The sequence below is a fragment of the Colias croceus genome, chromosome 15, assembly GCF_905220415.1.
Source record: "Colias croceus chromosome 15, ilColCroc2.1".
Taxonomy (NCBI): Eukaryota; Metazoa; Arthropoda; class Insecta; order Lepidoptera; family Pieridae; genus Colias; species Colias croceus.
In genome coordinates, this window is record NC_059551.1 from 5868137 (window position 1) to 5883380 (window position 15244).

General features: G+C 33.2%; 3 protein-coding genes across 3 annotated transcripts; all 3 read left to right on the top strand.

Moving 5' to 3' along the window:
* The first annotated feature begins 2262 nt into the window (after positions 1–2262).
* LOC123698008 (60S ribosomal protein L11) lies at positions 2263–5171 on the top strand. The gene is made up of 5 exons (XM_045644603.1): positions 2263–2379; positions 2623–2781; positions 3217–3366; positions 4062–4209; positions 5014–5171. The coding sequence occupies exons 1-5, from the start codon at positions 2374–2376 to the stop codon at positions 5139–5141; spliced, it is 591 nt and encodes a 196-aa protein (XP_045500559.1). The 5' UTR covers positions 2263–2373; the 3' UTR covers positions 5142–5171.
* Positions 5172–6042: 871 nt separating this feature from the next.
* Positions 6043–11021, top strand: LOC123697979 (dynein regulatory complex protein 1). Its single transcript, XM_045644555.1, has 16 exons — positions 6043–6328; positions 6582–6769; positions 6941–7176; positions 7261–7467; positions 7559–7726; positions 7794–8172; positions 8340–8428; positions 8522–8647; positions 8736–8855; positions 8970–9027; positions 9112–9187; positions 9263–9342; positions 9629–9763; positions 9998–10100; positions 10396–10559; positions 10774–11021. Exons 1-16 carry the CDS (start codon positions 6186–6188, stop codon positions 10956–10958), a joined length of 2457 nt encoding a protein of 818 aa, XP_045500511.1. The 5' UTR covers positions 6043–6185; the 3' UTR covers positions 10959–11021.
* Positions 11022–11726: 705 nt separating this feature from the next.
* LOC123698006 (androgen-induced gene 1 protein-like) lies at positions 11727–13540 on the top strand. The gene is made up of 3 exons (XM_045644600.1): positions 11727–11884; positions 11960–12132; positions 12220–13540. Exons 2-3 carry the CDS (start codon positions 11986–11988, stop codon positions 12775–12777), a joined length of 705 nt encoding a protein of 234 aa, XP_045500556.1. The 5' UTR covers positions 11727–11884; positions 11960–11985; the 3' UTR covers positions 12778–13540.
* The last annotated feature ends 1704 nt before the right edge of the window (positions 13541–15244 follow it).

Genomic DNA, 15244 nt, shown 5'->3' on the forward strand with positions numbered 1-15244 from the left:
GTTAGGTAGTTCGCACACATTGTGGAATAAACTGACTCATCACCTCATCACTCAATATTATTTTTGATACTTAGCGAAAAAAGAGGTGTGTAAGTGCTGATTTACACAGGGTCAGTAACTGACTACAAATTCGAGGAAAATCAGTGCTGACTCGAAAAAAAACCCTGTGTAAACAGATTTGAAGTCAGTACAGAGGCTTGAAGTCTAAGTAAACAGTTGAAGTCAGTCGCAGCGCCGAATTTCGGCGCCGCGACTGACCTGTCTACTGACCCTGTGTAAATCAGCATTTATACTTCTTTTAGCGCGATGGAGAAATACAGGCCGGAGTCCCTCAGGGCTCCGTCCTGTCGCCCCTCCTATTCGCGCTATACACTAGCGACATTCCAAAGCACGACAAAGTGCAACTATCCCTCTTCGCGGACGACACGGCACTCTACGTGTCGTGTCCTCAACGAAGATGTATAGCTCCCTTACTTCAATCCGCGACCGATGCATTAGGCAAATGGTTTCGCAAATGGGGTATCACTGTGAACCCCGACAAGAGCGCCGCCGTGCTCTTCAGGCGCGGCGGCCCCGAGGCCATAGATAGTGTCAAACTCTATGGCCAAGTCATTCCGTGGCAAAAGCACACGAAATTCTTAGGCGTCACTCTAGACGCACACATGTCATTTAGCGCCCACATTAAGGCAGTCCGTAAGAAAGCCAGCTATGTTCTGAGCCGGCTCTATTACATGATTAACAAACGCAGTAAAATGTCCCTTAGAAATAAGGTGACACTTTACAAAACGGTGGTCCGTCCAATCCTCACTTATGCTAGTGTAGTTTTCGCGCATTGCGCCCCCAGCTCCATACACAAGCTCCAGACGATTCAGTCGCGGTTCATGAGAATAGCGACTGGAGCGCCCTGGTTCGTGCGTAACGTGGACCTACATAGGGACTTAGAACTCCCCACCATAGCCCAATGGATGAAGCAAGCGTCAAAGCGCTACTTCGACAAGGCTAAAAACCACCCTAACCCATTGGTGACAAAGGCCATCGCATACGTCGCGAAACCCGATCCCACTCATCGTCGTAGGCGGCCGAGACACGTCTTGGACGACTCCGACGATGATATTACCAAAGCTAACGCACGGCTAGACTCGGCGATTGAAGCCCAACGTCGAACAAACCGCGACACCGCACACACCACAGCAGAAAGCGTACACCGTCTTCGCCGGCGAAGACGAGGTCCCTTGTTCCGCGTTCCCGCGCCCACCCGGGTGAGCGCCCGTCCGATTAGGGCCCTTCTGGCCTCCTCCACTCAAGCGACAGCTCAAGCCGAGGTTCGTGGTCCCCGTCAAGGGGGGACGCCCTTGTGCATGTCGCTACCAGGGTGAACCTTCAGTTCACCCCCGCGTCCGCGTTAAAATGTAGAAGCCCTTCTGGCTAACATTGAGAAACACCACACAAAAAAAAAAAAAAAAAAAGCGATGGAGAAAAATGATCAGAGTGAATTTTTACGATGCGCGCGCACACCGACACGGTCTATATTTAACAGCATGAAGTTAGTTCTAGGTGGTATGAAAATTGATAACTATGTTGAAGTTGTATATTCTAGTATTTTTTCCATACGCCAAAAAGGTATAACTTCTAACGCGTGTACATAAGTAGACACACTCTTTTTTTTTTGAAGTTATACTTCTTTTGGCGCGATGGTGAAAAATGATAAGAGTGAATTTTTACGATGCGCGCACACACCGACGCGGACGCGACACCTAAATTTAACAGCATGAAGTTAGTTCTAGGTGGTATGAAAATTGATAACTATGTTCAAGTTGTATATTCTAGTATTTTTTCCATATGCCAAAAAAGGATAACTTCTAACGCGTGTACATAAGTACACACACTCTTTTTTTTAATAGTACGGTTATATGTATGTAGAGAATACGTAGAGAATATATAATTAAAGTGATAACATTTTACTGTATGTATTTTCAACGTTATGAAAAATTAAGACGTACTAGATTAAACTAGCGCAGCTGGTGCGCAGCTGCAATCAGCGATGTTGATTGTTATATCCACAGAACAGGGTTATATCTATTGTTATTGATCTGGTACAGTCTGGTACCGAAAGGTACCTAATATCTATGGATTGGCAATGCATGGAATTAATAATTTAATGAACGATGTAATTTCTGTTATATTTATAGTCCATTTACTGTTTATATTATATCTCAAATTTGCTATGGCATATTTTTTGATACATTCTATAAAATCCTTGCAGCTTAAAGTTTCTGAATGTTTCTGAACGATCTTTATTTGACAGTTGTCTATAGACCAAATGTTTATGGTTAATAATTTTTGACGTTTTACTTCTTTTTAAAAGTTGTGATCATGGCGGTAGGTGTTTTGTGAAAAATAGTTGTTAAATCTGTTTTAATCAAACAAAGTATTAGACGTTGATCGATTATTTGTTAGAAATAATGCAGTGTATTTATCAAATGACTTGCATATTAATATATTTCGCGATACAAATAATATATTACCATCAAAATAACCCTATCGCCGCTAGACGAGCAACTAGGTGATTTTCATGTTGTTATTGAAAGTGATAAGTATTAAAATGCTTGGTGTACATTTCAGCGCTTACCCGTACCCGCGCTCCCACCCAAAAAGAGCAAGAAGGACAAAAGGCCTCCTAAAGACAACTCTAAAAATGTTATGCGAAATCTGCATATCAGAAAATTGTGTTTAAACATCTGTGTTGGAGAATCTGGTGACAGACTGACACGTGCTGCAAAGGTAAGAAATTATGTATATATTGTATCGTTTTAAAACTTACTTCACACTTTGAAATTTGTTTACATGTCCTGCAAGTGAATATAACCTAAAATCATAACCTGAACAAAAAGATTATTGAGGCGAATTTTGGGGTAGATTTCCACTATCCTAATGTCAGGTTTTATTTTTTGCTTACTCCTTCATATTTATTTTTTATTGTATTGTAAAATTAACCATGTAATAAGCTTGACTGGAGAAGGTTTTTTTATTTTGTTTATAAGTATATGGTAAAATTAATGATGTTATTCAAACTAACAATTACTGTAAACATTAGGATGGATTTGGGATGATTCATAATTTCATTTCATTGTATTTTTCTTCATTTAAAATTTCTTTACATTAAATTAAGTGTTAATAATTGCATACTCCTCTAAATACAAAAATGTTTTATTTCAGGTGTTGGAACAGCTGACTGGTCAACAGCCCGTCTTCTCGAAGGCTCGCTACACTGTGCGATCCTTTGGTATCCGTCGTAATGAAAAAATTGCTGTGCACTGCACTGTACGTGGTGCCAAGGCTGAAGAAATCCTCGAGAGGGGATTAAAAGTGAGTTTAACAAAATTTATGAGTTTTGCATAGCATGAATTGTTCAAGAGACACATAATTAATTGTGCTTTCTTTGTAAATTCATGCAAGAGTAATATTTCCAATTTGCAACTTCTAAACACTATTTTCTTACTGTTTAGAATACTCAGCGAAATAACATTTATTTTTGCTAAATTTTTCTTAACTACTTGTGTTATAATTATTCAGTTAGTTATAGAATGTTTATTTATAAGAATATTCTTTGAATTGAAGATATACACTATTGTGGAATGTTTAAATTTTAAAACAATTTTTTTATATACTGTGAGAATTAAATGTGTTTTTGTATTTATCTTGTCCGTCAATATAGTTCTTAGGTCTTCTTATTGGAAAAAAAAAATCAGTTATTATTGAAACAATTGTGATAGAATTTCATAAATTGTTGTATTTCCCGATTTTGTTTATTAGGGTTTGTATTGGCTGATTATTTTTATTTATTTTATTTTACCTTGTTCCAAGTAACATAATATGGAGTACATACATTAATTCTGCTGTTTCACTGATTGATTTTTCTTTATGGTGATCAGCCTTATGTGTCCTGCTTTATTTTTTTTTTGTATACATAAAGTATTTAGATAAATGCCAAAATTCAATTTTATAGAAATTTTATCAAGATCATCATACAATCTAAATTGTAATATCGCAAAATATTCCAGGTCAGAGAATACGAGTTGAGACGTGACAACTTCTCAGCCACAGGAAACTTTGGTTTCGGTATTCAAGAACACATTGACTTGGGTATCAAGTACGATCCTTCTATTGGTATCTATGGTCTCGACTTCTATGTTGTCCTTGGCCGTCCAGGTAAGACATAGTATTTAATTTTTTATTTACTATTTAGCTTGAAGTAATGATAAATTTGGTGTCATATACTCAAATAGATATTTGATAGTATAGAAAATGCCTAGTTGCACAAAAAATATTTCATTCAATTCATGAAATAACAATGCATTTGTCACACACCATGTTGTAATTCATTCACTCTTTTCAATATTTTCTTTTGATCCGAAACTTAAGATTGATTTCTTTTCATAATAAATGTGAAAAGTGTTTAAATAAGTAATTAACAAAGTGAAGATTTTGAAACATTTTTTTTTTCAACTATGACTAGTTATGTTGAAGTATGTTGAGAAAAAAAAAGTGCATGATACCAATAAAATGTCTAGGTTATTGTTATTTAACACTTCTGTCCATAAAATACGTATTTTTTTGTTTTAATACCTAAGTATAAAGTTTAAGGGTGTAAAGCTTTTATGAATCATCTATTTTACCAGCTATGAAACAAATACAATAAAAATAAATCTTAGTAATGAGAATGTAATTGTTTTTTTTTTTGTATAGGCACATATGTTCAAGTATGTAGATAATACATCTACATTCTGTAAAGCTTGTGCTATAAAAATCTTGCTTTATTACTAGGGACAAAATATTTTATGTTTCCATTATAGAGCAAGGAACAAAAATAACAAAATTAAATATATAAGTATCCTTATTATAACAACAAAGAAAATGTTTTAGAGAAATTATTGAAATTTTTTGTTAAAATGTACACAATTATCAATATTTCCAATGATAAACAGTATTTTATAATTATGGTATTTTTTTTAGGTTTCAACGTAGCTCACAGGAGGAGAAAAACCGGCAAGGTTGGTTTCCCTCACCGCCTGACAAAGGAAGACGCCATGAAGTGGTTCCAACAGAAATACGATGGTATCATCCTTAACAGCAAGAAGTAAATCATAAGTTATTAAAAAAATTTAAAAGGATTTTGTCTTTTATTCAGATATCTTGTAATGTTGTAACGACAAAGTCATGCCTAAATTTTAAGATAATATAATGCCTAGGGGCGTATTCAGAAAGAAAGCTTGAAACTTATAAGCGCTTATATGCGCTTATCGGCGCTGGTAACCCGCGCAGGAAAATATATGAACATGCGCCGATAAGCGCTGATCGGCGCCGACAAGTTCCAACAAGTTTCAACAAACTAACAGGGACACAGAACAGGGACGATACACGATACGCAACGAAGATTGACAACATTAATCAAATTGACTTAAAGTAATTTTATTATTTTGGATTTGTGATTATCGTTTTTCGTAGAAAATGGTTAGATATTGTGCTGTTTACGGATGTATTTCATCAGAAAAACGCGAATTTTTTTTTACGCTAGTCATAAATGTGCTAACCATAAAGCGTTAACACACACATTTGCAGTCTCTACAGTGTGACTGACAAAACGATAATTTTGTATGGAGTGTCCGGGGTGTGCTATTATTATAAATTACCGGTAGCAATCATATCAATTTGTCACAACCATCCATTTCACCAAACGACCCCAAAACCGTTGTAAAAAATAAATGTGATAAGATCGATGATAAGCATTACGTGAGGGGTGAAAATGTATATCCATACTAATATTATAAATGCGAAAGTAATTCTGTCTGTCTGTTACTCACTGTTCACGCCTAAACTACTGAACCAATTTGCATGAAATTTGGTATGGAGATATTTTTATTCTGTCTACCACTGTGGTCTACCATGAAAAACTTATTTACATATCAATAGATTTTGCAGTGGTTGCTATGGACACGAATCTGTTGATTTGTTTGAGTTGAGTTTTTATACAGATATGTTATGCATTGTACACGTCTTATAAATAAATATGTGGTCCTCCTCTTCTTGAAACACGTCCACGCGACATTCGAATCACATATAAAAAATCGTATTAGGTACATGACATTAATTATTTTCTAAAGTGGAGTGGGCAGATAGCTAAAAATATGGCAGGAAAATTCGGTGGCTACGAAGACGAGGAGGAGGATGTCTTGGCTCCTAAAGAGCCACAAGTTACTTCACAAGATCCTATTGAAAGAAAGGCTGCAAGAGCTCTACGTATTAAGAAAAGACAGGAAGCTTTAAAACGGTATGTGTAAGTGTAGGTACCTAATTTCATGTTAGGATATATAATTATAGTCTTTCATGTTTAAATTATAATGAAAACAATTAATTTTGAACTAAAATTTAATTGAACAATTAGTTAGTAGTCTATGGCAAAAATATACTTTGCTGCAAAAAAGTGCACAACAGTTAACGACGAATTTAATGTAAAAAAAGTACCTACCCTTTTGATAAATTAACGAAATCTAATGTAGAATTATAAAGATAATGTGTTACAGAGCTGAACAGACATCTGAGGAAACATTCAAAGAGGAGGAGCCTGGACCCATAGAGCAGGCAACGTCTTTAGCAGCAGAAGAACTACAGCGTTTAGCTTTAGATGGTGCGGCTAAAGTGACTAACGTGAAAGTCACCACTGATGAACGGGAGGTCATTCGGCGAGCTCTCTTCTCTAAGAGAATGTTAAGTAGGTGCCTCCTTATTAAACATTACCTAGTTCAAAGTTCAAACTCGCGGAACTTAGGTAACTGTACCAGTTATCAATATTACGTGTTGAATATTTTGTACGTATTTTTATAATTTACTATTAGAATTTATTGCAATTCAGACAAAATTTATATTTTATTGTGTTGGATAGCATCTGTTGGGAAAATTGAAGCTGAAGCAAATGAAGCCCAAATACAATATGAAGCCATTGCTGCTAACTGGGACGAAATGCTAAAGATAAGGGATCCTCTGGACATTGATGCGGCGATAAAAGAACAAAAACAGAGATGTGATGAACTATTGGAGCAGAAGAACAATCTCATTGCTGACTTAAAGCTAGAACTTAAAAGAATGGACGAGAGTTATTATGAAGACTTGGAAAAACAAGTACATATCGAATATATTAGTTAAATAATATTTAATTATGTTAAATAATTTCTGCAGTAAACTAAATATTGTGTTATATTATAGGATAATGATATAAAAGAACTTTCGGAAAGAATTGAGAAACAGATAACCATAATGCAGAGAGCTTATGAAAAACAATTGGCTTTAATTGAACACGCAATAAATATAGAGCGTGATTCAATGGTTGATCATAACAACAAAAGATGGGAAGCTCTCTACAAGCAAAGAGACAAAGAAGAAGTAGCACACATGGAATTTAAATTTGAACAGGTAGGTACTAAAAAAAACGTGCTAGATACCTAAGTACGTGCAGATCAAACAATACTGGTGATGTATTAGGTACGCGTTTATTGTATTTTAGCTGGAAGATTACAAACAAGAAGTGGAGGCCATCATGTGGGACCACCATGCAAAATATCGTGAAGCAAAAATTGAACTTGAGTCGTTAATTCAAGAATTACAAAAAGAACTGGAAAAATTAAAAGCTACTTGTCTTATCAACACGGAGAAAATAGGATACAATTATCAAGTAAGATTCAAAGTTCTTACGTATTTAATATCTTAGGGTATAGGTTTTTATGATTATTTATTATTAGGTACTGAAAAAACGGGAAGAAGAAAACGTTTTCGTCAGATCGCAACAAAAACGAAAACTGAATAAAATGTCCGATGTCGCAAATACTCTTCGTGCTAAAATACGAAAGGCCGCAGAAGACGGCGCTATCGAAGAGATAAGAGCAGATGCTGAGGTAGTTAAGCTCATGCAAGCGATGGACGACTTGGAAAAAAAGTCCCGTCACTTCTCTCATGTCAATAATTATAAATTCAACCAAGTATGGCGTATGAACGCGGCACAGTGTTTGGAACTATCGAAACAGCTGCGGCAGGCTGAGGTCGCTTTGCATGCGCATATCCTCGCAGAACCTCCGCCGCCTCCTCCACCACCACCACCTAAAAGTCCTCTAGCGAGAAATGGTAAGTTTGTTTTTGTCCTGAATTTGAAAGCGGGGCTTAATCATTCATACAAAATTTTTGTAATTTGGTGTACTTAAACGTCAAAAAATATATAAAATTATACTAGTAATAACCATTTTCTGATGTCTCATACAATTTTATACAATTTTTTCAATTATTTTATGTAGAGTCGAATCAAATCACTCCACAACCAGCATTAGATACGAATAGTGTGGATCCAAAGAATACAGTTTCTAAGGAGGCAAAGGATCGACTGGTAAGTCCGCGTCTGTAATATAATAACATGACATATCTACGTTCAATATTATTATTTAACAATTTCTAAGTCGAAATTTTCATTATTGCGCAGGTACGTCACATACTCCAAATGGTCGCTGATAACACTGGATTTTTGGTGGAGGATCGTCTTTTAAAATTGATAGAAAAATATCAATTAACCTCTAGAAATTTGTGTACTTTGGATTCAATATTCATGGTATTAAAACCATAAATACAAAAAATTAAAAAGTCAGTACGATCTGTGTTTTTTTAACATAATTTAAACTATTATTTCTGTTCTACAGGCACTCGAAATCCAAGCCGAAGAAGACATTGAATTATTATGTAAAGTATTTTTGAATTACGCATTTTGCCCCATCTGTGTTGGATTTGAAACAACTTCTGAAGTAATGGAGCCTTTAGCGGTAAGCCTTTTGTAAGCGACTTATTAGCAAAGATTGTAAAAAAGTTCCATCATCGAGTATTTTTATATACCTACTACATTGTATACTACTTATACTTTACCTTCTGATTTTTAGGTGGATGCCCACGAAGAAGTTTCTCAACACGCAAGTATGAGTATCAAAAGCGTACGCGGTATATAATAGATATTATTTTATATAAAATATGTTATAAGTATAATACGTAATAATTACAATTATTTATTAGCGATATCTTTAGGTGATAGATCCTCGATGAGACAACGTTCAAGCTGCAGAAGTGCTTCCGCCAGCACTTCTCGTTCTATTGGCTTTAGGTAGTTATTTAAATATTATGAAATCAATTAGAAATACATAAAGAGAAAATGTTTAATTCAAGATTCAAATTTCAGGACAAACGAGCTAACACCTGATGATCAACTTTTGATAGCTGAAGCGGATCAAATTCTACAAAAATGCGGCGATCCCAAAAGTAAGTAAAATGTAAACATAGATAAATTGTAAGTAAAGACATAATATTATATAGACTTTGTAATTTGTATTGTAGCGTGTATTAATTATTATAGTTTTGGAATTTCTGATCTCCTTTTAAAATGTCTCCATTTCCTATTGCACACAACAAGCGGCAAATTCAAACCTAGATCTTCGATTATAATATTGCTCGTAATATTGGTATTTAATTTGTCTTGTAGGTATTTATGGTATAAAATGGGTATAAATAAACAAATTGTTTTAAGATTATTTTTGTTTATCAACAGGTAATATTCCAATAATTGAAGTGTCTTCAGACGCGGGAGGGTCAGCCCGGCGCGGGGGCACGCGCGGCGTCACCGTCGCCTCTCAACCCACACTCGTATCCGCTAAAAAACAAACTAACCCATTTTTATGTCCATGTAAATAATAAGTATTGTTTCACTTTTTACCCGACTGCGAAAGAATGAGGGTTTTAATTTTGTATACATACCCTCGAAAAATATAACCCATAAAAAGTATAATATTTATTTGGCTCAACAGCCCAAACCGCTGGACGGATTTGACTAATTTATATAAACCAAATATTGAATTTGTAAATAGACCACACAGTTAACTATATAATATATGTATAAATAGTATTTATTGTCTTTCAGTGGGTCATTTTTTAGAAATAGAACCAATGCAAGTGTTGACTGCTCTCAATGAATACATGTCAATTTTCGTTCCACCTGAAAAGAAAAAGCTGTATGAAATCTTGTAAGTTACCTGATAGATTCATTTAAAATATTATGACGTTTTTTTTAAATTATTTTATGTTCAATTAAAAAACTGTGTACAATGGTTTTATTTCAATCCATACTAATATTATAAATGCGAAAGTAACTCTGTCACGCCTAAACTACTGAACCAATTTGCATGAAATTTGGTATGGAGATATTTTGATACCCGAGAAAGGACATAGGCTACCTTTTATTGCGAAATATGTACCACGGGCGAAGACGGGGCGAACCACTAGTTAACTATATATGTATTTGAAATTTTTGAATTCCAGAGACAATTTAAAACCTCCTGATTTTTCCACTTCTTCAAGAAAATTATCCACAGATGAAATAGAACAATATTGGGCACAGTGGAAAAATATATTTTCATCGGAAAAAGATCGTTTTTGGGATGGTCTCCTAACAGGACTGAATAATTACTTAAAAATTTTACAGGGTAAGTCCTAATAATTATTGTCTTAAATAGCTATTTCCTTCATGGGGTTCACTGTAACCATTATGTGCCGAGCACACGTGTCAGAAGTGAAACTACTTTGGCAAGATTCAAAGATTCCAAAATCCTCCATGACGTGACCAAACTTTATGCAATAGCAAAAAGTTTCACTTGACACTTCAATTAAGTAAAATATCTCTGTTTTTTAAATTTACAGAACGTGAGCACATACACGATGAAGTTTTACGATTACGTCAAAAGAACGCCGCACTGCGTCGATTGGTGCGTGGCGCTTTACCCAAGTTGCCGTCATCACAGCCGCGATATATGCAACGAGCTTTGCCTTCTTTCACTGCAGCAACTGAAGACATTACACATTTATCAACATTACCACCTATTTGATCATTTCAGCTTTTTCCGGAATTATGTTTATGCTACAATTATTTATTGAATATAATGTGTGTATTTATTCGTTTTTTTTACCTATTTTAAATGACTTATTTGTATATTAATAGATATAGTTATGAAATTACAGAGATTTGATAGATATTATTTAAGTGCAGATTTTGAAACGGAGAAAAATTTACTAGTGACTTCAAGTTAAATATGAAACTACTTATAAACAGAATATATAATCTTATAATAGTACTACTTACTACGTACCTATACTTTTTAGGTGATGAACTTTTATTATACTACCTCCTAGTCCTACGAAAGAAACGACTATGGAAACGACTTTCTTCCCTCTTAGTACGTTATCTATACTAATATTATAAAGCTGAAGAGTTTGTTTGTTTGTTTATTTGAACGCGCTTATCTCGGGAACTACTGGTCCGATTTGAAAAATTCTTTCGGTGTTAGATAGCCCATTTATCGAGGAAGGCTATAGGATATATATATCATCACGCTAAGACTAACAGGAGCGGAGCAATGCGGGTGAAACCGCGAGGAACAGCTAGTATTACATGAAATGAAACCAATTACGTACTTAATGGCACATGGCTGTGTCGCATCGCGTCGCTTTACTGCATTGCCGCGTAGTCACCTAGTGAGGTCGGACCATATATATTATATTACTCTATGGGTCAGACCTTAATTCCCTGTCAAAATCAAATGTCATCGTTCATTGACGTTTGAGTTTTGACATCATTATTAAAATTTCCAAATTTCAATCTTCAAATTCATTTCATTCCAAGATTCACGCAATTTTTTTTATATTAATCATCTATCATTACTTGGTTTTCCTAAGTTTAATAAGTGATTACAGTTAAAATACAAATACAATAAATAGGATCATTTTTTGTGTTAATATTAAATTAATATTTCAGGTAAATGCGATATGATTTATAAGAAAAATAATTGTGCTATGAAATTTCACTACTTAGATAATCATTTAATTTTAGGATAATTGGTGACTCGAGCATTAAACATGTGGAAAATATTGTTCCATTTACTTGGAGCAATACAGTTTTCTTACGGCTGTTATTATGATTTCATGTATGTAAGAGTGCCTAGCACCTCAACTTCTGTAACCTCTTTTGGCGGAAAATTTAAATACTTGACTTATTTAAATGCAGTAAGTATTAATATGTGTATACTTCTATTTGTTTTTTTATTTAAATTATGGGTTAAAAGACATCAACATTACATTTTTTTGTTTCAGATGCTTCAAACTGCATATTTTACAGTTGCTTTACTTAATGATGTGATAGGTACTGATGAACCAATGCCATCTAATAAACCTTTTATAAGGCGCCTTAAAGACACTGTATTTAGTTCTCTTGCATTTCCATTGTCTATGTTTGTGGGAATAACTTTCTGGGGAATATATGCAGTGGACAGAGAACTCATTTTGCCAAAAGTTATGGATGCATACTTTCCATTTTGGTTAAATCATGTAATGCATTCCAATATTGTTATATTTATAGTGATTGAACTTGTTACCTCTTTCAGAATGTATCCTAATAGAAAAATAGGGTTATCTATACTTTCTATTTTTATGCTTGGGTATGCCATTTGGATACACATCATATTCTTTAAGACTGGTAGCTGGGTCTATCCTGTACTTTCTGTGATGAGTTGGCCTGTGAGGATAATGTTTTATATTTTTGGTCTTGGATTTGTTAGTGCTTTGTATTCTCTCGGAGAAACTCTTAATAAAAATGTTTGGTCGAAAGAAGTAGAGTCTACTGTACGGTCTGGCAAGAAGAAGGCCAAATAATTATTGATAGATTAATTAAATTATAGCTTTGGCTTACTTTTTATAATAAGCCCAGATAGCTTTAAAGATTTCATAATAATAGTGTTTGATGGGCAATCTTAGTATTAAAATGGGTGGTTTGGCTGATATTTGATTTTTGAATGCATAAGGTATCCTCGGATAAGTATGTGATTATATCTATATTGTTACTATTATTGATTTTTATTCAATAGCATTGTATAAATGATAAACTCAGTTAATTTATTTAAATTAACATGTTTATATAATATTTAAGTCAGTATTTATCTTTTATACTCAATATTTTTATAATTTTTTTGATTTGTGAACTGTGTGTTGAGATTGAGTGGCTTTAAAAATGTTACGTTAGGAGGATGCTCTCTATGGAGTATGCTTCAATGAAAGAGATTATTAATTTTGTATTCCTCATTTCATTTTTCTTGTTTTAAATATTTGTTACTTAATTGTATTGCCTTAAAATGATTGTTTTTTTTACAATTAATGTAATAGCTCTAATAAGCACAATATAAATATAGAAATGTTACTTGGAAATTATAAAGCACATGTAATTCTTTAATAACAAAAATATTGTAGTGGCAATGGTATGTATTATGAGCCAGTTAGTGTTCATAGTTTAACTTAGTGCTGGGCATCATTCCAGATTGATAAAGTACCAGTGATTTATTATGTACGTAAGTTGCTTCATATAGTATTGCTAGAAAATTTGCAAATTGGTGAACAAAGCAATAAATTTTTTATACAACAATTTTTTGTATTTTTTTCTATTAACTTATATTTATAAGTGTGATACCTGATAGCTAAAGCAAGCTATTAAGTACTCAAGCATTTTCCTTTTAATTTTTCGACCTGATTTAATAAGAGCCGAATTCAACTTCATTATATTACACATTCAATTTAAATACATGAAGTGATAAAATCCAAGCGTTGCCAGCGTTGTCCAACCTGCCTACTTATTCAAAAATTCAAAATGGTTAAAACAATAAAAGATAAAAAAATCTAGAATATGATTTTAATAAATTAAAAAAAATAACATTGGTAATATGCATTACACAGTAAAATAAGTACAAATACATTTACAGCTGTCATCACATATTATTATGATTTTATAATTATAATTAATTAATATTAATAATACATACCATTAAAATAATATTAAAAAATATGGAACTTAAAACTAAGACTAGTTTATTTAAATCTAAGTAACTAATTATTTATCATTGAAACAGACTCGTGGTAGAAATAAACAGTACTCATAACATTTTTATTACTTTTACTATTTTATAGGTTTGTTAGGACCATTAAATAAGACATTCTAATTAATTTTATTATTTAAAAATAGACGAGTACCACGAATCCTTTAGTAAGTACCTCAATTATTGCATAAAAAACGGAACTCAGTACCTATAAAGCTAATAAATAAAGCAAGACACGCCACATTTTTCCACGATTATTATGTAAATCATTAAAAATTTTAAAGGATAGTTATAAAAATCATGACATCACTTTAATATAGCAAATTGTATCTTACTTATAATGCCTTAATCAATATTTTGTCATTATCTTATCTGTACTGGATACTGCTTAATACACGATTATTATAAGTACCTACAAACTACAATAATAGAAAAATATAAGATTTTGTATAACAAAAAATAAATTTAAATAATACCGAAGTAAAAAATTTGATTTATGTGACCAGTTTAATAAATATTATAGTTATAGGATACATCGCCCATTTTTGCAAGTGACTACTATCAAGCTGATTTTCCGTTTGTAGCTTTATTTTGATGAGACACCGAATAATTTCGTGTACGAAACTCTCGATTGTGGTAGCTAACAGAGATAACAAGGATAAAAATTTTTGATTTGATGGTTCTCAAATATTTATTACGCAATTTGTAGGACAATATGTCTGTTGAATTATATAAACATTAACTAAGTGAAGACAAAAAAATCAGCTTGTTAGTAATCATTTATGATGACCTCGTTATCGATACACTTTGGAAAGGGGGACTCTTTGAACCAACCATAGATTTTGTAGGACAAATATTTTTTCGAATAATATAGGTAATTATCTTGAGATTGAACAAAAAAAAATTCAGTTAGTAATAAATATTTGAGAACCATCAAATCAAAAATTTTTATCCTTGTTATCTCTGTTAGCTACCACAATCGAGACTTTCGTACACGAAATTATTGGGCGTCTCATCAAAATAAAGCTACAAACGGAAAATTAGCTTGATAGTAGTCACTTGCAAAAATGGGCGATGTATCCTGAACTATTATGGAATTCATATCAGCTTTTTGTGCATTTCTTAAGCTAAAAATTAAATGACAAAAATGTACTAAATTTTTTAAAACTTATTTTTTTTTAGTAATTCATTCTCTATTATTAATTCATACGTTTACACATTTAGCTTATGGAACTCTACAAAGCACTACTAACACG

What these genes read in the sequence shown, in the direction of transcription:
- LOC123697979 (XM_045644555.1), top strand. Translation starts at nt 6,186, where the DNA reads ATGGCAGGAAAATTCGGTGGCTACGAAGACGAGGAGGAGGATGTCTTG. An exon ending in AGACAGGAAGCTTTAAAACG is followed by an intron (nt 6,329 to 6,581) that starts GTATGTGTAAGT and finishes AATGTGTTACAG; the next exon opens with AGCTGAACAGACATCTGAGG. An exon ending in TTACTTAAAAATTTTACAGG is followed by an intron (nt 10,560 to 10,773) that starts GTAAGTCCTAAT and finishes TTAAATTTACAG; the next exon opens with AACGTGAGCACATACACGAT.
- LOC123698008 (XM_045644603.1), top strand. An exon ending in GACTGACACGTGCTGCAAAG is followed by an intron (nt 2,782 to 3,216) that starts GTAAGAAATTAT and finishes GTTTTATTTCAG; the next exon opens with GTGTTGGAACAGCTGACTGG. An exon ending in TCCTCGAGAGGGGATTAAAA is followed by an intron (nt 3,367 to 4,061) that starts GTGAGTTTAACA and finishes AAAATATTCCAG; the next exon opens with GTCAGAGAATACGAGTTGAG.
- LOC123698006 (XM_045644600.1), top strand. Translation starts at nt 11,986, where the DNA reads ATGTGGAAAATATTGTTCCATTTACTTGGAGCAATACAGTTTTCTTAC. An exon ending in ACTTGACTTATTTAAATGCA is followed by an intron (nt 12,133 to 12,219) that starts GTAAGTATTAAT and finishes TTTTTGTTTCAG; the next exon opens with ATGCTTCAAACTGCATATTT.